The sequence below is a fragment of the Talpa occidentalis genome, unplaced genomic scaffold (assembly GCF_014898055.3).
Source record: "Talpa occidentalis isolate TD23 unplaced genomic scaffold, MPIMG_talOcc4v2.1 talOcc4.3, whole genome shotgun sequence".
Classification (NCBI taxonomy): domain Eukaryota; kingdom Metazoa; phylum Chordata; class Mammalia; order Eulipotyphla; family Talpidae; genus Talpa; species Talpa occidentalis.
The window spans coordinates 147,958,118-147,980,997 of record NW_023603184.1 but is presented as its reverse complement, the minus strand read 5'-3'; the positions used below and the strand labels follow the sequence as shown (position 1 = coordinate 147,980,997).

The window sequence follows — 22,880 nt, the reverse complement described above, 5'->3', positions numbered from 1 at the left end:
CTTGCCATTTGGGGCAACGTGGAGGGACCTGGGGGGTGATGCTGAGTGAAATAAACCAGAAGGAGAAAGACAAACAGCAGATGATTTCACTCGCAGTGGAATATGGAGAACCAAAGCAAAGGAACGAACCAGAACAAACTCTAGAAATCTGCTGCAGAACCGAGGCTCCCACAGGGGAGGGGAGCAGGCCCAGGGGAGGGTGGTGAGCTACAGGGCCTGTGCTGGGCACGCTGTGGCCACCACACCTGGGAGGTGAATCTACACCTGGAATAATAGCGGAGCACGAGCTGCGGCTGGTCCCCACGGAGGGGGCCTGTGCGGGTCTCCCTTTGTCAGCCTCCGGAGAAAAACGGAATGTAAATTATCTAATCATTTTTTAGCTCAAATACCTATAGAAAGGGTAATATTTGGGATGTATGAGGTTTGAGAAAATTGACCTCACCTGTTTCTTTCTACTTTCTTTGGAAAATTGAAAGTGACCTACAGAGGATTGTCTTCTGTCCGGGCTCAACAGCGCTGGGATGGCAGGAGCCAAAGGCCCTTGGGGATCATTGACTTTGCCTCCCTGGCCATGGCCGTAGCCGGTCAGCGCCCCGCCTGTGCTGGGACAGAGGTGGCAGAGCCAGGACGGGCCTCCTTGCCCTCCGGTCCTGGCTTTCCCCTGGCTCGCCCCAGCCCTGATCGGGGTGGCCCAGTTTTCAGCTTCCTCCCCCTCCTGCAGTGTGAACTGGGTTTAAATCCCTGCCCGCCCCTTCTCTTCAGTGGACTGCATCCCTGCGGCCTCCAGGGAGGAGAGGGAGGGGCTCACCCAGAGCATTTGGATTGAGATAAAACTCCCACAGCGTTCGACACAGGCAACACTCTCAACACGCCAGCTCTTCTGAAGACCCACATCCTCTCGGTCCACCCACGTCCACGGGGCTCCCGCCTGCGCTGGCCACAGCTGAGAGCACTTTGGGGGAGTTGGGGAGTGAGGGAGGGGCTGGGGTCTCCTTCCTTTAAACTCCCCTCACGACTCTACAGCCCAGGCCTTTTCCTGCCTCCCCAGCCTCGCCCCATGATCCACCAGGGCCTCAGCTTTGCTGTTCCCGCCATGTGGCGCCTTCCAACCCTCCTTACCCCTTGGACCTGAGTCCCCTCTCAGAGGGCCCCCTTGAGCCCCATCTTCAGTAGCACCTAGAGCCTGTCAACCCCACAGCACACACCCCTGGCCAGCACACGGTCACTCAGGGGCCATCTTCCTGCCTGTCCATCCGGCAGGCTCCTGCTGGCCTCGGTGATGGGCATTGTGCTGGGAGGTGGGTGGGCAGGCAAGCGGGACGGAGGCGGGCACAGGCAGAGGTGGGGCAGGGTCTAGGAGGAGGTTCCTGGGCAGCAGAAAGGCGTGGGCTTCGGGGCGATGGCCACATTAGCCGCCGATTCCCCTCGACAGGAAGGAAGGAGGGACGTGTGGGCGTGGACACGGGCAGTTTGCGGTTTGTCGGCAGAAAGGCTGAGAGAGCTGTTCATGTTCGGTTGCTGCAATTCTCCTGTTTCCTGTTATTGCCGGGCCATGTTCTGTCCCTCACTCCAGCTGCCAGACCACTGGCCTTGCCCTCAGCTCCACTCTCGTCCCTGTGTGGGGCACCTGCCTGCAGGCACACACACCTGTCCACACGCACACTCACCTGCCCACGTGCCCTCACACATCCCCACTTACACTCAGACTCACACACACAGGTTTGAGCACGCATACACACACGCGCCTATCCCCCGCAGAGGCTGGACATACAGCAAACACGCATTAACACCCACGGCCTGACACGCTCACCAACACCCACTCACACAGATGCACACTTACAAACATGTACTGTGGAAACACTCACACGTCTGTCTACACACACATGCTGGAACACTCATCACAGACATGTATTTACATTTACATACACTCACACACATGCACTCAGGCTCACACTCTCTTACAGACATGCCTTCATCCCCCTCACACCCACACACGCAGTTCTCTGCATTTATTAAAATTCTTGGAGCCCAGGGGCTCCAAGCTGACACCAGTGTTTCCAGATCTAGACCGAGGTGGGTAACCTACAGCTCGTGGGTCGGGTCCAGCACGCGGCCTGTGCTTATCAGTCACATTTCCAGAACAGTCTCACTCCTCGTTTCCACGCTGTGCATGCCACGAAGCCTAGACAGTCGACACTGCTAAACGCGTCACCATGACCAGCTGCGTGACAACGGTGGTCCCGGCGTGCCCCCAGGGCAGGCACTAGGCCGACCGTCTAAGGTTGTGCAATTTCAGGGTGTGATGTTCAGACAACAACAAACTTGCCTAACGACACACTTCTCAGACTGCCCTGCTATGCAGCACACAACTGCAATATTTACTCTGGCCCTTTACAGCAAACATCACCGTCGGCCCCTGTTCTAGGTGCTTGTACTCAAGGTCGGGGCTGTGAGCCAGTAGCACCGACACCAGGCGCCTGATGAAACACTGGCAGGGACCCTGGCAGTGATTCTAGGGGACCCACCACCCCAGTCTGCCCAGCCTGGGGGGCTCCGAGGACTGAGATCCCAGACCTTAACCCTAGGAGTCCCCGCTGGCCCTGAAGAGTGGATTCGTGCATGTGGACCCGGGATGCCAGGGAGGGGGCTCTGCCCTGCTCACCCAGCGTGTTGGCGATGCCCGTCTTCACGTTGTCCGTGCAGATGTGGCTGATCCGGTTCTCGTGCTCCGGCTTGGCCAGCACCACGATTCGGATATTCCACAGGGTGTGGATGGCGATCTGGCAAAGAGGACAGCTCTGAGCCCTCGGCCAGAAGCAGGCGTGCCCACCACGTCCCCACGGCATGCCCACCACGTCTGCAATCCCTTACATGTCGGGGGACTGAGCACACCCCCCAGATGAGACAAAGTATCTTAAAGAAGAGAGCCGGGACTGAGGAGCTGAGCGTGGATGGGAACAGGGACGACCTTGGGGATCTTCAGCAACACCCATGGGCCCCATCAAGTACACCTGGGTACAGGTGTTCCTCTCTGATCCTGGAAGGTGGAGGGCGCTGGGCGCTGGGACCTAGCTGCTGGCCTACCAAGGCCTACCCAGAGTCCCCCCAGCACCCGCCAGTGCTCACTGTTTTAAAAGTCATGCTGGTGATTTCTTGCAGGGAGTTTCGGAGGGTCTCCAGCCATTCCTTCTCTCCCAGGGGGTCCTCCTGGGTGCCGATCACATAGATGTCGTGGGGGATGTAATCAGCAGAGTCATCCCTCGTCTTCCCCTGCCCCTTGGAGAGAAACCAGGACGTGATCTTCTTGGGAGGGGTGGCGTTACCTTCAACAGCAAAACCCAACACAAGTGAGTCAAAGGCACATGAGCAAAATTCAAAACAGGGGTGGGGGGCTCGCACGTCACTGAAAGCGCATCTAACCACCCAGCAAAATCCCGAAGATGGAGAACGAGGGTCCAGCCCAGAAGCCGGGCCCGCTGACGGTTCAGTTACGTTTCTTTCTTCTTCTATTTTAAAAATGATTTATTTATTTATATATTTTTACATCATTGTTCTTTTTTTTTTTTTAACAATGTTTACTTCCTTTTCTCACCTGTGCTTTTTCCCACCTTCGTTTTGATCCCTCTTCCTCCTCCTCCCCTGCAAAATGTGTCTGCTATATAGCTGCCTATTAATTTTGGGTTTTATTGTTATTATAGTTTCCCCCGATCCCTGATTTGGTTCCCCTATATTCCTCCCGTAAGTGAACCATCCAATATTTTTCTTTTTCCTTCTGACTTGTTTTACTGCGCGTCATCCCTTCTAGCTCCATCCATGTTGCTGCGAATGGCATCAGTTTATCTCAGTTATGTTTCTTTTTAAAGAGAACTTTATGTTTCAAAAGTTAGAAACACCTGAAGATTCCAGAAGGCGAGGAAACAGCTGCACAAGAGGCCGGATGTGGAGGTTAGTGTGACGCAGGTAACTGAGTCACGGTCCTTGAGCACCTACACCCCACTGGCCAGTTGGCGGACAGCCTTTGTCGGGAGACAACAGTGACTTCCTTGCAGCAGACAGATCTCAGCCCAGACTGAGACGTGGGGGTGTCAGCCAGAGAATGGGGAGGGCAGGAAGACCACTCCATGCGGCCATTTGAAAAAATGAGTGGGAGCAGTTCCATAAAGAAATGATGCAAGAGGGCCTCCCTGGTGGCACAAGGGGTTAAGCACCGGCCTATGAAGCAATCCGAGGCCTCTGCGGCACAAGTTCGATTCCCAGCCGGCCAGGGAGCAACCCACATGGCGCAGCAGACCTCTCCTGTCTCCCCACTGCTCTCCTCAGCAGTGTTTTCCATCAGTCTGCCAGTTCTGTTCCCCACTCTGTCTCTGGTGAACCCTCTCATATCTGGCCTGTGCCCCAGGTCTTGTATGCATAAATAAATAAACCTTAAAAAAAAAAAAAGAAATGATGCAAGAGCTGTTTCTCTTGCACTGCCCTCGAAGGTTGAGTAAACTTTCCAAAGTTGATCATCTCCACCCACAAGTGCCAAGCAGCCAAGAACTACAGAAACTTGACCTCTGCGGAGTGTGGCTCCCACTGACTCCGAAGTGTTAGCGCCCCCCCTTGGCCTGTCCCGGTATAGCAGGTGCCCTAGGGCCCCACGCCCCAACTTCCAAGGTCTACTGTGTCAAGGCCGCCCCTGCAGCTGTGCAGCAAGGTAGCCCTCCCCACACCCAGCCTGATCTAAACCCTCGAACCCAGAGGAAAATCACAAAGGGGCCGTGTGCCCAGGGCATGAAGCCCAAGAGGGAGAGCTACTGAAATGGGAGGCCAGTAGGAAACACTGGCCAGAACATCAGGGGCAGGACCCCTGGCGCCAGCCTGGATTCTACATAGGTGCCACCATAGGATACCTGGGGTCTCCACTCCCCGCCGGAAGCCCCAGCCCATTCACTGGGCAGACAGGCCTGAAGGCACAACTGCAGCTTCATCTCCAGATTGCACTCACCCCTTCCAGGGGTTCAACCTTCCCCTTTCCAGCGCTGCTGCTGTTGGGGGGACTCTACAGGGTCAGGAGCCCAGACCAAGCAGGGAGACCAATGCCCATTAAATTGAAATTTTAGAGAAACAACAGATAATTTTATAAATTGGGGCGATATCTCTTTATCTGAAATTCACATTTAATAGGACACCCGGCATCTACCTATTTTTTAAATTTATGACTGAATGCTTACAATAAACAATTATTTAGCATAGCTTATATCTAGTATATTTTGCATGTACATATACAGTACATCTATTAAGTAAAATGTGCACATTTATTATTTCAAGCATTTGATACATATTTATCAGTTATTTCCAGCTAAACAGACTAAATGTTTCGCACAACTCACATTCAGGAAACATATGATTAGTATATGATATACATTAGTATGTAAATACATAGCACAATATAGATTTAAAATGCATGTATTTATTTACGTCTAGCTAAACACCCATTTAAAAATATTGTTTGCTATTTGTGTACAATTCAAGTTTAACTGGGCATTTTCTCTGTCTCTCCCCCCAGTCAGGCTGGTCTTTCTTCCAGACTTGGGGGCCCCGGCAAGTTCCCTAAGTTTGGCAGGTGCCCCAGTGCTCCTTTATCTAGGTATTTCCCCTCTTCACCCCCAATTTTCCAATTCAGCCATGCAAAGCAACCTGTTTCAACTGCTCTTGGGCATGAGAACCCAGCGCTCCTCTCTCCTGCCCACCCCCTCGGGAAAAGGACAGGGTCTCTGGGAAGGCGGCGTGCAGAGGGCTGGGGGCACGCGAGGGTCCCGGCCGCACGGACCTACCCATGTTCCAGGTGCCGATGAAGATGGTGATCATGTCGGGCTCCGGCTGCTCCGAGTGCTTGTTCTTCATCTGCTGCAGGAGCTGGCAGAAGCCCTCCCGCTTCTAGGGGTTAAAGAGCAGACAGACTAGCAAGGCCTCTGCCTCCCCACAGTGTGCTTTCAAAGCACGCGGTCAGCCCAAGGGAACCGAAAGATCTGGAAATGCACGCCCAAAGCCTTAAGACAGCGTGACCTCCCTTTGACCCAGCCTTCCCTAAGCAAGACATGACTCAGAGGAAATAAAAAGGAAAGTGTGGAGAAGCCACCACATCTGGGCACCGCAGGCCACGCTTCAGTGCAGAAAGCAGAACACGTAAGTGTCCAGCCTCAGAAGGTGAGGTAGGAGCTGTACTGTGGGCCAGTGGGGGTGTCCCCATGGGCCTGCCCTGAGAGCCGTTGTCCCTCAGTCTGCCCACGGTGCCCATCACACAGGGAGCCAGCACCTGCCCAGGAGGGAGCCGTGTGTGTTGTGGCCCATGGTCACTGCCCCCAATGCTAGAGGATGGACAGGACAGCCACACAGAGGGGTTCCAGCTCCTCGATGGTACTGACCAATGCTAACACTTAAGTGGGAACCTCTCTCCTTGGTCTCAAATAAGGGGTGCATGTCAAGAGCCAGGATACAGCTGGTCTGGTGCTAAGAAGGGGCTGGGCCCATGGAAAACGCTCTTTGTGAAAAAGCAGCATTGTGGAAAACTGCTGCCTCCAGGCAAGTCAGTAACTTCAAAGAACATCAATGAGTGACCTGCTAGAAATGAGTGACCTGCTAGAACTCCAGGCTCCAGAAGATTCTAAGTAGACGGGTAAAATCTAACAGCCCTGTTGGTTTCCCTCGATGCACAGATGTCAGATGGGTTCATTAACCAGACTCTCCATGACACAGTTCCCCGCAAACTGTCAAATCCTCACCGAGAGGCTCAGAATTCAAGCAGCTTCTGTCCAGCGGGGGCCACCCCCTCTCACCCAGGAGCCGGTCCCAGCAGGGGATCTCCTTGCAGACCAGGGGCGGCAGGAGGCAGAGGGGAAGGGGCAGCCCCTGCTCAGGCCCAGGCTCCTGCCCGCCTGGGCTGGGCTTTCCCAGGTGGGAAGGGGCCCTGGGAACTGAGTGCCCCAACGGTGCCAACTTGCAGGACGCAGCAAACCTCAGAAGCATCCCTCACTCCACTCTTGTCTTTGAAGCCTGTTGCCACTGACCTTGGAATCAGCAAAAACGTATTCCTTCCGCAGGGTCTTTTCCTTCTCGGTTTCTACCAAAATCACCAGCTTGTTCAGAAACTTCTGAGACTTGATGAGCTGCAGGACTTAAGTGAAAAAAAAGGCCCATTTATTCCTGTACCCCCTTATCTTTCTGTACCTTCCCATACTTCAGGGAGGAGCCATCAACTCTATCCCCCTGCTGAGCAACAGATGTGTACTGAGCCCACCCTCCCCGCACCCCCAAGCTCCTGGCTGCTCTTCCGGGGAGGGGCTCGTGCTCTCGGGGAAGGTGGAATGGGGAACTATCTAGAAGGTGCTCTGGCCAGAACAGACACAGGGTGACTATTGTCATCTCATCTCCCCCCACCCCTGCTCTTTCTCTTTCTTCCTCCTCCCTCCCCCCTGCCTTCTTTTGCTTTATTTTTTAAAAAAGATTTATTTATGCATACAAGAACTGGGGTACAGGCCAGCGGTGTGGGGGGTGAGAGGATTCACCAGAGACAGAGCGGGGAACAGAACAGGCAGACTGACTGAAATACACTGCTGAGGGGAGCAGCGGGCAAGACAGGAGAGGTCTGCTGTGCCATGTGGGTTGCTCCCTGGCTGGGGATCGAACTCGTGCTGCAGTGGCCGCAGATTGCCTCATAGGTTGCATCTTAACCCCTTGCACCACCAGGGAGGCCCCCTTCTTTTGCTTTATAAATACTTACATAAAAGTTAAAATTTTACCTAAATTAATTAAAAATTTTAAGTTATATACATGTAAATTTTGAAAAATGTTTACTGCTATCAATGATTAAAAGACCCAACTTCTTCCATAAGACTATTATAAACAACACCATCCCCTCCAAGGCCCCGCTCCTTAGAGGCGGCCACTTGCAACTCTCTTGACAGATTCTTTTGGAATTTTTCTCCGTGCTCTAAATAACATGTTAATGTAGCTACTACCTGTTGTTTCCGTTTTATTTATTTATTTTAATAAACTTTTATAAAAGATTTATTTTATTTATTTATGCATAGAAGAGCTGGGGTATAGGCCAGAGGTGCGGGGGTGAGAGGATTCACCAGAGACAGAGTGGGGAGCAGAACAGGCAAACTGACGAAATACACTGCTACACTGCTGAGGGGAGCAGAGGGGAGACAGGAGGGGTCTGCTGTGCCTTGTGGGTAGCTCCCTGGCTGGGGATCGAACTCAGGCCATCATGGTGAGCGCGCTGAAACTTAACCCCCAGGCCACCAGGGAGGCCCCCGGTATTTCAGTTTTAAATATCTATCTACATAGAGATTCCCCACTATGAAAGATGAAGGCTTAGTTCCCTTTCACACAAACCTGTTCCCCCCATCATGCCCTTCTCCCAAAGCATAACTTCAGTCCCTCCACCATCCTGCCAATCATTATATCAGTGCCTACACTAGGCACCCAGGGTGACCCCTGCCTCCTAGGGGGTGCCTGGGGTGGATGCACCAAGGGAGAGGCAGCCTATGTCCCTGGAGACCCCAAGGGAAGAGGCAGAACGTCCAGGGAAGGCCTTGTGCAGCAAAGGGCACGACAGGTGGCCTCTGGAGCTGGGCCGGAGTCCCCCAGGCAGGGAAAGGGACTGGGGGGCACTCTAGGCTGGGGGGTGCGCCCCAGGCCCTCCTTGCGGGCACCAGCACAAAGAGGGCATTGCAGGTCTTACTTTTCTTGTGGTTGTAGAATTTGTCTTCAGAACCATCCTTGGACTTCTTAACGATCAGTTTTCCAGATTCAACGTCCACTTTGAGCTGCAGTTTCTGGGGAATTCCTAGCGACTCCGACTTCACCTTCGAAGAAAAGGAGCGGGGAGGAGAAGAGTGTGGGAGAGTGTCAGTCACCCCTTCTCGGGCCTGGCTCTCGCAGGCTCAACTGCGGGCCCTTGTCTGAATGACTGGGCAGCCCTTGGCCATCCAGCCCTGGGGCCCCTTAAGCCTAGCACCCCTTTCTCTTTCCTCTCCCCAGAGCCACGGTCTGTTTCCACGGCCGCTACACGATGCCGGGGCGCTGATGGCCGGGTGCACCCCGGCGGTCCTGCCAGCAGGCCTGGTGGGAACGGATGAGCTCCTGGAAATGGTTCACCCACAGCTCAATTTGAAAAAATTCATTAATGTGCCGCCGTCCACTTCCAGAAAGTATTTTAGTAACAGAGTGAAGCTCCTGGGCCTAATTATCGTTACGACCAATAATTGAACATTTACTGACAATAATTAGAGGGGCCGAGATAGGCGCTGAAGACGGGGATATAGCTTAATGCAGAATCATCTAGGGCTGGAAAGGATTTTGGGGTGAGTGTGGGGCATCCCGCCCTGTGTTTCTCAGGTGGGACCAGTGCTAGACAGGGCATCAGAATCTCTGGGGGTTACTAAGAAAAACACATTTCTGGGCCCTGAGTCGCTCTCAGGAAAATCAGAGGGACCCTCTTTGTCTTCCTTGTCTGAGGGGGCCCTTGTGAGTCCTCGGGCAAGTTAGGCAGCCTCAAGGACAGTGCAGGGCTTCAGGAGAGTTAAGGAAGGCTCCAGAGATAAGGACCACCAAGTCCAAAGGGGACTCATCACACACCCCAGGACTTAGGACATCAGGGACTTACTTCATGATCTCAGGGTCAACAGGACATTCCAATACAGGGCAGTGAAGATTAAAAAGGGCTGGGACACAGAGACTTAGCTCTGGGCACGGAGGCATTGGGCAGTGATGAGCCGACCGAGAACTAGCCAAGCACAGGAGCCTGGTGGGGCTTTAGGATAACCAGGGAGAGAAGGTCTATGCTCCCGAGACACGGCTCCACGCGGCTTCCTCGCCCCTCCCTGGCCTGGTTCCATGGCCCGGGAGTCCCACTTTATTTCTGTTCCTTTTCTCCTCAATAAACTTTTTCTTTCTCTAAGCAAATCTGCTCTTCTCGCTTGCTTGCCTGAGGGTCTGCGAAGCTCCTGCTGCGGCTTCATGAGACACCAACCCGTGGTGGTCTAGGGCTGGGCCTCGGGGCTGCCCCTGGGCTCAGCGCTGCCCCTGCAGCCTGGGAGCTGTTCCTGGCTGGGAGACTAGGCCTGAAAACCTGTAATTCCAGGATCACTTGCCCTCGTGAAGCTGAGCCCAAGCCCTTCTTCCACAGGGACCAGAACCTTCCCCAGGCCCCAGCCACTTACCTCGAAGGTGACCGGAGGGATGAGGGAACGCCTGTGGGTGGACTCAGGACCCTCGTGCAGCAAGGCCTTGACCTACGGACATAAATGCAAGGTCAAGGGAATTCAGGTGAGAGGTCAAGGGAAAGCGGCCTCCCTTGGGACAGTCAAGTGGCGCGCAGAGCCTGCACACCTGGGCAGTCTCTGGGTAAAGCGGGGATGCAAAGAGAGGTCAGCAGAAGCTGCAGGGTGCTGGTACCTTGTCTTCCAACGAGGACAGCAGGCTTGTCAGTTGGCTGAGCTTGGCCACCATGTTGATGGGATTGGCTTCCCCAGGCACCTGGGTGACGAGGAAAAGGGCACATTAGAGCCGCCACCGGTGTGGGGGCCACGGAGAGATGCTGAGCTGGGCTTCAGCTCATACAACCCCCAACGGCCCCCGCAGTACCATCATCACTCCTGCAAGTAGAAAAGGAAATTGGGGCTATCTGCAATCACCTCAAAATCACCAAGGCCAAAAAATAAGTCTCCATTTCTCCTTCCCTCTAAACCTGCTTCTCCCCAGCTCGCCCACTCAGTTGCTTAAGCAGAGCTCGGGGATTGCCTTCCCTCCTTCCCACATCTACAGCAGGGATGTTCCTGCTCTGCCTGCAAAACACAGCTGCCCTCCAGGCAGGAGCCCTGGCAGTTGCTCCCCAGCCCTGGGAGAGAATCACCCCAACTGAGCGCTCCGCCTTCCCCCAGGCACTCTTACCCTCACTCCCCGCGCCCCCCACCCCAGCCTTGAGCTCTGCTTCCCCGGGATCCCTGCAGACTTGGATTCTCCTGGGGAGGCCACCTCCACGTCAATCAGGCCTCAGGCAGACAGAGACCTGGAGACCCTCCAGCTAAAACAGTCACAAGCCACCCTGGCGTGTTTCCTGTTATTCGCCACCACGCTTTGCCCCTTGTAATTTTCCCCAGTCAACTGTCAGCTCCTAGGGAATCGTGGCGCCGTGTTCAGTGCCGCCAGCCTGGTGCAGCCCCAGTCGGCTGCCCCCGCCAGACACGAGGCCCAGGGAGCCGCGGCTGCTCAGTCGCAGAACTAGTGAACAGCAGAACCAGACTGGAAGGTTTGCCTGCTGCCATCAAGTTTATGGTCTTGAACGTTTATTTACAGAACAAACATTTCTGAAGCATCTGGACTAGACACGCGGCCGGGTGCTGGGGGTGTAGCCTCAGTAAGACGCCCTCCTGCCTGCCAGCCAGAAGTCAGGGGAAAATCAGGCACGCGCAGGACTAAACGGAATGTCAGGTGGACCGGAATGCGGCTTATCACCACCAGACGGACGCCCCCACAACCAAGCCCCGCTCAAGTCAGCCAGGCCCTGCTGCTTTGGGCCCAGCCCAGGCTCCGCCCGGCGCCTTCAGGGCCACTGCCACCGTCACATCCAGCACCCCCCAGCCCCACCGCTGTTAGGGGGAAAAGGCTGTCCCTAAAGCTAATTCCATACAGGCTTTGTGGACTCCACCCCCACCCCAGGCCAAAGCCACAGACACTGGGAACTCCACATCCCATCCCCACCCAAGGGAAGGTGGCTGGGACCTGAGGGTGGGGTTCAGCACCCAGGTGGGTATAAAGCCAGACACGTGGGCTTTGGAGGGGTCCCCCATTTTGGCTCTCCGCCAGCTCTGAGAGTGCCTTTGGGTTTCCAGGTCGGCGGATCGGGTAGGACGCATGAAAGACTTTATTTCCCTATTTTCTCCCTGAGTTGTACATTTTCCTTATTTCCTTTTCCCTTGTAAATAAACCTTTATGAACCTTTTGTGTGTGCCTGTGGTGGAGTATTCATAAGTCCCTTGTAAGCGCGGGTGAGGACCCACGGCCAGGAACCCCGTTCAATATCAGGGCTGCCCTATAACAAGAAGAGGGGACAGTTCCAGGTCCTCTCGTGTTCAGGCTGCTTTTCTCCCCAGGAGCTGCAAAGACGACACCGCCTCCTTTCCCCTCGGACTCGGGATTTCCCGCCAGCGGCCCGGGGGGCCACCCTGCGCTTTCAGGAGGGCGCCGTCCTGTCTTCCCTCTCGCTGAATCGGCTCTTGCTGTTGCTTGTCCTCCCGTAAGCACCCTTTTTTATACCCTTCTTCACTTTAAAATTGGTAAAATAATTTTCACTTAATTATTTGCAGGTGATTGAAAAGTAAAACTTTCTCAAGCCTCATCCCTTCTATCTGGTGCAAGGGTTTCCTCTCTTGCTGGTTTTTGAGCTGTTGACCCCTTTCCTCAGGTAGATGGGCAAGCTGGCCAAGGTCCTGGTCGCGCTGTGTGTGTGGGGGTGGAGGGGTGGGGGGAGGCAACTCCACCTGGCCCGAATTCAGGTACCTCCTTTTTCTGTTGTCTTCCAGGGAACGACGGGAGGCTCTGGCTTGCCCCCTGAATGGGCACTGAGTAGGCGGCTTTGTGTCCTAGTGTGCCAGGGCGCACACTAGGCATCTTTATTCCCCCAATCAAAATCTGGCAGAAAAAAGCCTTAGCAATTGTGGGATCCCAGTGCTGAGTCCTTTCACCCCAATGCATAATCACGCTGTCCTACAGCGCTGGGGAGGAGGGGTGCGCCTTTCCAAGGCCCTGGCACACGGGTTGCTATGTCCCTCTCCCCCAGCCCCTGGTTTATCAACCCCACCTTTCCCAAAGCCTTTACCTGAGGTCGAGGACGGAGGCCCGGGGAGAGCTGCTGATCGAACAGCCTCTGCAGGGATTCCAGGGCCGGGAGGGTCCGTACCGCTTCCCTGGGGGCAGGCACAGGTGAAGGTCAAGGATTAGTGAGGGCCCAGCAAGGCTCTGCCACAACCAACCTGGCAAAGGCAGGGAATCCTCCCAGAAGGACAAGCCCAGGCAAAGATTCAGGCTGCCAGAGCTGCCCCCCAGCCCCTCCCCCACTTTCCACCCCCCACTCCAATGGAGTCCTGAGGCGGAGACCTGATTTACTCCTGTTTAGCATACCAGACTGTGTAACCTGTAGGAAAATGTGAATCTAAAATCACAGAACTTCATTGCAATCACTTAGTAATTCACGGTTCCAACCTTTAAGGTTTATAGGAATTACACACACACACACACACACACACACACACACACACACGTGTTTAAAATGTTAAAATGCAAATTTATGGGCCCCACCCGGATCAGGTCTGGAATCTGCATTTTAAATGCGCGCGCCCCAGGGGTTTCCTGTCCTGGTGAGAGGTTCTCGGGGTTCAAATCCCCTCCCTGCAGCTGAGAGGTTCTCCTTGCCGAATCCAGCCACAGCTCCTCCATCTGGGCTTGCTTGATTCTTGTTCCCTTCTCATTTCTTGTCTTGTTGCTTTCATATGTGCTAAGAGGGGTGGGCAGACAATTTTGAGTTGTATTTCCCACTATTTTTTCCACCAAAAACTGCTCCTGTTTTTACATATTGAATATCTTAATGATTTCCAAATAGTCTATTGAATAAATGTGCCAAAATCAATTGCTAGATATTTGGGTTCTTTTGAGATCTTGGCAGCTATAAGTAAAGCCTGATCTGCTCATGTTGCTTTTCTCTTCTGATGTTCAATGGTAGTTTTAGGGTGACCAGATACTTCGGCTCCTGATCAATACTGTAAGCCTTCGAGGGATGGTACCAATTCAAGCCCATTATCGGGTGTGTTGTCCTAACTTTTATTTTCTTTTTCTCTCTTTTTTTTAGCAGGTATAACACAATATTTCAGTATGGATAGATCAACGTGCATATTTAATTTCTGATGTCACTAAATGTTTTTCTATGAGGTTGTATTTCTCTGTATGAACTGTGTCCTCTGTCAGTTTTCTGTTGGAAATGTTATCAGTATTTTTATACATTGGTATCAGCTCTATTTACTTAATCTAGGTGATGGAAGTATTTCTTTCCTTTCTGTTATTTTCATCCTAAGTGTTTTTTCATTTTGGTTGTCCTATTTTTCATCTTTTCCTTAGTAGTTTTTGGCTTAGCTTAGTGAAAAATTTATCTTCGGTATTTAAGGAGCAATTGTTTACTCACTTAAAATTTTCACTGTTCTTTTTTAAAAGTTAGGTATGGTTTTAGTTCTATATGGTAGAACTGTTAGGGGAAAAGGCTGTCCTAAAGCTAATTCCATACAAGCTTTGTGGACTCCAGCCCCACCCCAGACCAAAGCCAAAGACACTGGGAACTCCAAATCTCATCACCACCAAAGGGAAGGTGGCTGGGACCTGAGGGTGGGGTGAAGCAGCCAGGTGGGTATAAAGCCAGACATGTGGGCTTTGGATGGGTCCCCCATTTTGACTCTCCGCCAGCTCGCAGCGTCCGGCCAGCTAGGAGAGTGCTTTTTGGGTTTCCAGGTCGGCGGATCGGGTAGGACGCATTAAAGACTTTATTTCCCTATTTTCTCCCTGAGTTGTACATTTTCCTTCTTTCCTTTTCCCTTGTAAATAAACCTTTTATGAACCTTTTGTGTGTGCCTGCAGTGGAGTATTCATAAGTCCCTCTTAAGTGCGTGGGTGAGGACCCACAGCCAGGCAACCCGTTCAATATCAGGGCTGCCCTATAACAGAACTAAGTTCATCTTTCTCTGAATTGCTAGTCAGTGCCACTCAATAGCACCTGCCCTTTTCCCCACGTTCTCTGGGCTCGCCCCTGGGGGAGCTCTTCCTGAAAATGGCAGGATTTGTTTTCAGTCTCCATGTCACTCATTCGACTGGAGATCTGGAGCCTTCCATGTGGACGAGGAATGCCTTTGTGACAATTAATACATGGAAACTCAATTTCAATGAGATCAGAGGGGAGAAGAGCTTCCTCGGGCCCAGTCAGCAAACAACAGGACTCAAGTGCATGTACCCCCAGGGAAGGAAGGAGGGGGCATCTTTACCCAGCAGCGTCGCCACACACGCAAAGGCTTTGCTCTGAGGAAGTGCATGTGTGGATGCCATGAAATGACACCCTCCAGATTGCCTTTTTGTTGCGGTTTCAAAATAAACCCATGTTGTTGGTAGTGAAATAACTCATTATTTTTTGTTTGCAGTCAACACCATGTTGGGGACCAAGAGTGGATGGAGAGGTGCCAGGCGAGAGAGAGAGGGAAGCCAGGGCAGACCTGGTTTCAATCTCCATCCAGCTCGTCTACCTCGCCCCCCACTTCCAGGGCTGCTCTGGTCATCCTTACATGCTGGTATTCTCTTTAAACTGCCATTTCATAAAATAATTTGCAGCTAAAACAAAATTCTAAAGCACTAATTCAGAATATTTTTTAACATCGCATGGATCTCTCCTGTTGATTTCCTTTTTCAAAATGGTGTCCTAAAAACATAAATACTCATAGATAAGCTGAATCTTTAGGGTTTGCAAAAAATCCTCTAGCCTTTGCAAAAATTTGAGAAATGTGACTGGCTCCCAAACCTGCCGGGAAGTGTTGGTTAGGGCCCGAGTGACCAATGATCTATAGGACTTCAGCTGAAGACTTGAGATCTGGCCTTTTCACATAGACAGGATTTGTCCAGGTCCATCTTGTTCAGCTTCAGGTCACTAACTGGAGGGAAGCAGGGGAGCAAGGACAGAGAGGGCGGCAGGCCCACAGTGGGTCAGATCCCTGGGACAGCTCAGAGGGGGCTCAGGACCTTGCTGCAGCACCCCCAAAGGCAGAATCGCCTCCTACCTTATTCTGGCAAGTTGGTTAATTTCCCCAAGTTATTTTTGCTTCCTCCATTCTTTGTTTCATTTGCTCATCTTGCTTTAAAAAAAAAAAAAAAAAAAAAAACCTCGGTGAAGGACATCTCTTTTTCTTTTGTTAAAGTGTTTAATGGAAAATTTTAATGCTTCCTTGTCAAGTGTAATTTAATTGGTTTGACATTGGCACATAACGCATTATTAAGGATACCTTTTATTCCTTTATTTAAAAATAAAAACTGACTTAAATTTGATCACATGTCTGTTAGGACATCTGTGCAAATGATTCCTTTGTCTCTTAAACTACTGCTAAAGTACAGTGTTTTCTTTATGCTGACTTCTCTTTGAAGTGATTTCTTAGATAAATCCTCTATTTTTCTTATCATTAAATTATATTGATGTTTGCTAGAATGGTATTAAAATATTATACATTTGTATTAATTAATGAATCTGGGTATAGTTTATTTATCTTAATTAGGTTTGGGATTTGGATCATTTTTCTTGAACATTGAATTAGATGATCTTTGTCACTCAGTAATTTATAGATTATGCTAATTCGTTCTTTGAAAGTTCGAAAGAGGGCACACATGGTAGTATTTATATTTCTAAAAAATATTTATGGCATTTAATTATAATTTGAAGATTCATTGTGCACTATTTGCACTACTGATTTGTAAATCCTTAATGCAGACAATCAAATCCACATTTCTAATTTAAAATGTTCTTAGTTAACTCTTTCCTAATTTATTTATTTTTATTTTCTACCATATCCCCCCTGCTCTCTGTTTCCAGCAGTTAATTGTTCATTTGTCAGAGAGATTTTATTTTAGCTATAATTTACAGATAGCCTTGCAAGTTTAAAGTACGCGATGTATTGATTTAAAACATTTGTATCTTGCAATAACAGAGGCTTCTTAGAGACTGTTTTTTTCATTGCTGTATCTGCAGGCCCTGGAAGAGAGCCCAGCTCATGGCGGCACACTTTCCATCTTTGTTCATGTATGTTGAATAAATTAATGTTTCAGCTACCTGTTGGATGCCGGAAATATCAAAGTGACCAGGACAGAATTCATGATGCCTTCAAGAGACTCACAGTCTGGATTCAGTTTGTGTGACTGACTCATTATTCTACTCCCCTTTGAAAACTATGATTTTTCCTCCACGTGGTGTTTTGGCTGATCACACAGAGTTCTGATATACAGTGGATTGATTATTCTGTGCCCCCACACCTACCCTACTGTGTCAGTTCCTTCCTTACTTCATCTATGATATAGGAAATGATTTAAAAATGTCCAGATGATTGGGTGGTTGTAGCTAGTTTTATTATTTATTTCTATTTGCATCATATTGTGTTCTGGAAGTTGAGAATGAGCCCTTTTGCTTTGGATATATTCATATCCAGATGCTCAGTAAGCTGTTGGGTTCTTATTTTTAGGATCACCAGTGCTAAGAATTTCTGCAAAAGACTCTTTTAGCTAAACATCTAGGTTGCACTCAGGTCCATAGTCTCCTCCGTGGAGATAAGATTTTTTTTTTTTTCTTGTCTCCTCAAGGAGTATGAATAATGTTAAATATTGAAAAAGTTTAAAGTAATGGTGCTGTTCCTTATTATTTACTTGCTAAATTCATCTTTCCTGGTGGTTTAGAAACATTCTCAGAAGAGATTTCGGTGTTGCTCTTTGGTTATTCTATTAATTGGATCTTTATGAGGTTTCTTGATAGCTGGATTCGGCTCTTTTATAAACATGGAAAAAAAAATTTCTTTTGTACACTTAGTCATCAGCCATGCATCATTTTTTCTCTGCTTCTTGGGGAGCTCCTACTACCAGCTATAAGCTGAATCTCTGCCTTTTTTCCAAAGACTATCAATTTTTTATCACACATTCTCTGCATATGCTTATTTTGTCCAGTTCTATATATACTTCCCTCACACTCTGCTCTACTTTGTGATTTGATTTTCAAATCTGATTTGAAAACAATGGGTTTGATTTTACACCCCTCCAATGAAACAATTATAATGATGTGTTTGCTTGGTGCTTGCTTATTGATGTCCTTACCCTGCTCTCACCTCATAGATAAAACACCCTCTCCCACACTGTGATATTTTATTCTTAAATTCCTCTTGCAATCCTTTCCATTTCTCCAGTCGGGGGTCGTCAAGTATTTCCACACTTTGATGACTTCTCTGGAGAAGTTTCTGTCTGGTTCTAAACCACCTGACCTGGGTTTATGATCTTTCCCGAGCCTGGGTGCTATCACTGTTCTTCGGGCCAGCTGCAGGGACTGACAGTGAATGACAGCTCGCCAGCAGGGCTCTCCTCCTGCTGCGCTATTGCCTCAGTTCTCAGAGTCCTTCCCATTCACACCTGGGGTCTTATTTATGTGCACTGGGCCAGGTGGTCTGAGTGGATGGACCTGGTCACCTTTAGAGACACCCTCAGCTCTTCCACCTCCTCTTCCTCCCCCCGACTTTCTCTTCCATCACACTCTGCAGTGTGGTGATCTTACCCCGCTGCATGCTGACGAGTCCCAAATAGATCCCCCACCCTCTGACTTCCAGCACTAACCCCACGGTCGGCTCTGTGCAAGCGATGCTTAATAGCACCTGCAGCCACCCGAGCTCAAAGATCTCCCCTTTACTTCTTTGATTTTCACCTTTTCAGGAACTGTCATCACCATCCACTTAGGTGCTGACACCAAAAACCCAGGGGTCACCCTCCATTCGTCCTCACCTTACCCCACATCCATCAGAGAGCAAGACTGCTTCCTGCCCCATTGCACAAATACCAGGTCACACCAGCTCTCAGGGTCTGCATGGCCCCAAGCTCTGGGCCACTGGACTAATATCTCTGGAGGTTTCCCTGTGTACCAGGCACTGTCAAAACCCCGGGACTCAGCAGAAGAAAAGCAGACACAGACCCCACCGCACCCTCCACTTCCCCTTGCAGTGTCATGTCACAGCTGCCGCAGCTCTGGACAGGTCACCTGCTTGGGGGTTTTTGCCTCCCGGGACCTTTTTCTACAAGCCCAACACAGATCATGTCACCATGCTTCAGAGTCCCTGCAGGGAGGGCTTCCGCACTGTGGTTCCTGCCTAGTGGTGCATTGAAGATACACCATGGATAGTCTGTTAGTAAAAGTATATCTCAATATACTTATGCTAAAAAATTATTTATGGTTTACCTAAAATTCAGACTGAACTGGGCATTTATGTTTTTACTTGCTTAATCTGACCATCCTATGCCAACCTCTCCCCAGCCTCTGCCCTAACATGTTCCTGCACATCGGTTGAATGAATGAATGAATCTAAGACTTGTTTCAATTAAAGCAGTTTGAAATCTATGCACTTTTCAGAACAGAATCTATAGGAATGGAGGAGGATGGGAAATGTAATTTTGTTCCCATCTAAGATTTTCTAAAATTCCATCCCAGTATCCAGCCAGGGTCTCACTTTCCCTATGAAGGTGGAGGCCAATCCCAGCATCCCTGGTTCTAAACAGAAGTTAAGGGTTCAGTAGATCAAACACCTGCAACATTTCCACTCTGGCACAATGCACTCAGAAGCAGGTATGTGGGGGAATCTCCTGCCCCCTAAGGCTAAGGTGGCCCAGATCTCAGTGAAGTCCAGGTTGCAAGGTTGGGAAAATCTGCCCACGGCAGAGCGACTGGGGGCAGCTGCCTAGAGGACAGAGTCAAGGTATGTTCCTCCTGGACAAAGAAGCCACAAAGAAGTGAGTCATAAAGGAGAAAGAAAATAGCAGATGGTTTCACTCATAGGTGGACAAAGAAACAAAGCAAAGGGACAGACGAAACTAAACCTGAACACACCCTGAATTCTGACTTCAGAACTGAGGCTCCCAGAGGGCGCGGGGAGGGTGTGAGCATAGGGAGAGTGGCCCAGTGGACACTGAGGATTATGGAGCTTTGGTGGGGGCATGGTGTGGTCACATACAACTGAAGAGGGGTGAAACTGTACCCCTAAATCATATACAGTGCTGTACACCAACGTTATCTCAATATAAATCATGCAATTTAAAAAAAAAGTCACAAAGAACAGGCTTTTCATTAGAAATGAAAACTTGGGACTGATCATATGAAATTGTGTTTCTTAAAAATGAAGTGTCACAGATGTGTTTTCCCTAGTGACATATGATTTATAACAACATCATCAAACGGGGGAAAAATCCCTCCATGGAAACATATTAAAAATGATGGCTCTGGGTCTGGCTGGAATTGCATTAGTTGAGAGGAAACCTTGACATTGACATTAAACCTGATTGGTCCATTTGAAGAGGGTTCAATTTGTCCAAGAAATTATTTGCTACCTTGCCAATTGCACTGATGGGACTCTTAAAAGCCCACAGGAGGAAAGTTCAATTTGATTACCGACAAGGAAAGTCATTTTTACATATTAACTGCACTAAGATGGCACCAGCAAACTTGACAAGGGAATTCTGGAAATGCCGTATGTGTGATAAAATATACAGCAGGAGAGGCCGATGGCAGCGAGATTTGCCACCGTCAAATGGTATGTTTTTCAAGTGCCGACCTTTCACTCATGATGGGGTTTCTCAGGCTCTTTCAGATGTTTTTGAATATTATTTTCTATTTTTTCAAGCTTTTGCAAAAGCATTTAAAATATTCTTCAGCTGGCACATCAGCCATCTGAAGTTTGCTTTTCTAATCTTTTTTTCCCCCTTGTGCCAGTTTTATTTAAAACTTTCTGTAGTGGCAAGGGTTCCAATAGAGCTGGACAGGAATCTTTGACTAATGAGCACTCTTAATTATTAAAATGTAACGAAACTCGACATCCGTTTTCATGTTAATGAAATCATTATTTCTTTAAACGATTGTGATCATTTGTAATTATCTTTTTTTCCTGATGAACTTCAAATGTAGTCTACAGTTCATAAAACATTCCAAATCATTTCTGTGTAGACGGATGTTAATGAAATGAAAACAAAAAGATCTAAAGATTTGAAAAGAAATCAGAATTTTGGTCAAATGATGGAAACTGGCAATTTTAGTGAATTGCCTCCACCACCTCCGGCGCCCTTGGCCATGACCACCCATGCAGAAGGCAGGCCGACTCTAGGGTATTTCCTCTTGGTGCCCTTGTGTTAGGGTCGACTGTTGGGGCGGCTGCAAAAAGGAAGAATGGCAGCAGAAGTCTTGGACACCGGGCATGAGCAATCCCGGGAGGGCTGGCAGGGGCCTCCCTCCCATCCCTGCTCATAGCCCCTGGCCTCAATGACCTTTAGTTAAAAAAAAAAAAAAAAAAAAAAAAGAAAGATACAGCTCAACTACCATGGAAGCAAACACGAAGATTCCGACGTCCTGCCAACTGAGTACCATGCAGAGGATGGCCAGCCCGGGGGCGCATAGGGGTCCCCCTAATATGCTGATTCTCTGACCCAGCCCTGTCCCGCTCCGTCCACGCCCCTCCCCGCCCCGCCCCAGGGAGTGGTACCCATAGAGATCTTTGCACAGAAGCGCGGTGAGCTTCCTCAGATGCGGGAGACTGCTGGAGCCTGTCTTCACAAAGTCAGAATCCAGAGCAAGCTGCGTGCTCAGGTAATCTTGGATGGCTTTAAGATGTTCTTCCGCAAGCCTGAAAAACAAAAAAGAAATGAAAACATGCTTAGCCTTTTCATTAAGCCATGGACACTAACAGTAGAGGAGAAATCTGAGTTGTCCGGCTCCAGCTGAGACCCCGTGCTCTGGGACAGCACCCGCTGCGTTTCCCTGCATTGCTGGAAGGGCAGAGGAGCGCCTGACCTTGACTGTGCAGACTCTCCCCCTCGCTGGTAACTGTCACCATGTCATGAACGTGCTGGAGCCTCTCCCTGGTCTAGCAGGCGCGAGTGCAAAGCCATCTGCGCGGCTGACGTCAGAGCCGGCTCGGCCCAGCAGGAGTCTGCCGCCTGTGGGTGGGAAGCCAGCCTTTCAAGGCCCTCTAAGGCCCCAGGAGATAAAGTGGGTTAAACCGCTACCAGCCTTGGCATGGCCATGGAACATTCTTTAGTAATCGGGGAAGTGATTAAACCCTGGCACCTGCTCTCCTGTGCATAGACCGCGTGGGCATTTCTTTAGGGCCAGATAACCGAGGAAACCCCGAGGTCCCACCTAAGTCTGGGCCAGGCCTGGGGAGTGAGGGTGAAGGCAGGACTGTCCCTGCCATGGCCCAGGCTTCGCCCCAGCGTGGTGAGGTGGTGTGGTCCTTGCTCTACATTCTGTCTCTTTTTGTTCTGGATAACTTTTTGTTTGGAGGGGGGAGGCCATGGGCAATATTATGACTTCATCCCTGAAACTCATTTTCCTCTTCTATAAAATGGGGCTAATAATAGCACCTGTTTCATAATCCTGGCGATGAACCACATTCATGCAAGAGAAGCACTTTCATAAGTGCTGGGCACACGCTAAGCACTCAGAGCGCTGGCTGTTAGCACTTAGGTCCAATGTCCACACACAGGGACGGGAGACTTAGCACAGAAACAGCGGCTGCGAGCCACCCACCAGCTTCCTTTCCCCAAAACAAGCGTGGCCCTGTCCTCCCCAGTTTGTCCGAGCACATCAGCATATTCTCCTCTCAGGAGTTTGATTTGACACAACCGTCAGATGCTTTCATTCACAAACCCAGAATGACAGCAATCCCTGTCGTTTGGGGCCACAAATCGGTGGGCACGAAAGCTTCAAGCCTTTGTCCTGGGGTGGTGGAGGCTGCCCGGTGTCCTCCCAGCTCAGGGCACCCCAATGCCCAGCTGCAGGCTCAGCTGCAGGCGTGAGCACGGCCCTGCTGGGGCAGGTGGGGCCTTCCCATCACGTTGGTGGGGCCAGCGGCTGAGGGAAAGGACAAATCTTTGAATTTCAGATTATTTTCCTCGTTTTCAAGCCCAGCAGCATCCCACTGGCCAAACGGGGCTCCTGGCCGCTCCCTGGTTGCAGACGCTTCCGCTTTGCTTGGCTCAGGTCCGCCCAGCAAGGCCCATGGCCTCGCCTGGCCTGTGCGCTGGTC

The 22,880-nt window shown here is 50.3% G+C and overlaps 1 protein-coding gene across 1 annotated transcript in view; it reads right to left on the bottom strand.

Moving 5' to 3' along the window:
- The window catches only part of INPP5D (inositol polyphosphate-5-phosphatase D), a 93,584-nt gene that overhangs the window by 22,006 nt on the left and 48,698 nt on the right, over positions 1 to 22,880 (bottom strand). Inside the window, exons 5-13 of the mRNA XM_037524243.2 lie at positions 21,336 to 21,476; positions 12,869 to 12,956; positions 10,447 to 10,527; positions 10,212 to 10,283; positions 8,732 to 8,855; positions 7,050 to 7,156; positions 5,817 to 5,919; positions 3,127 to 3,323; positions 2,663 to 2,780 (exon numbers count right to left, since the gene is read on the bottom strand). Coding sequence (XP_037380140.1) covers positions 2,663 to 2,780; positions 3,127 to 3,323; positions 5,817 to 5,919; positions 7,050 to 7,156; positions 8,732 to 8,855; positions 10,212 to 10,283; positions 10,447 to 10,527; positions 12,869 to 12,956; positions 21,336 to 21,476 — 1,031 coding nt within the window. The remainder of the gene's footprint in view (positions 1 to 2,662; positions 2,781 to 3,126; positions 3,324 to 5,816; positions 5,920 to 7,049; positions 7,157 to 8,731; positions 8,856 to 10,211; positions 10,284 to 10,446; positions 10,528 to 12,868; positions 12,957 to 21,335; positions 21,477 to 22,880) is intronic.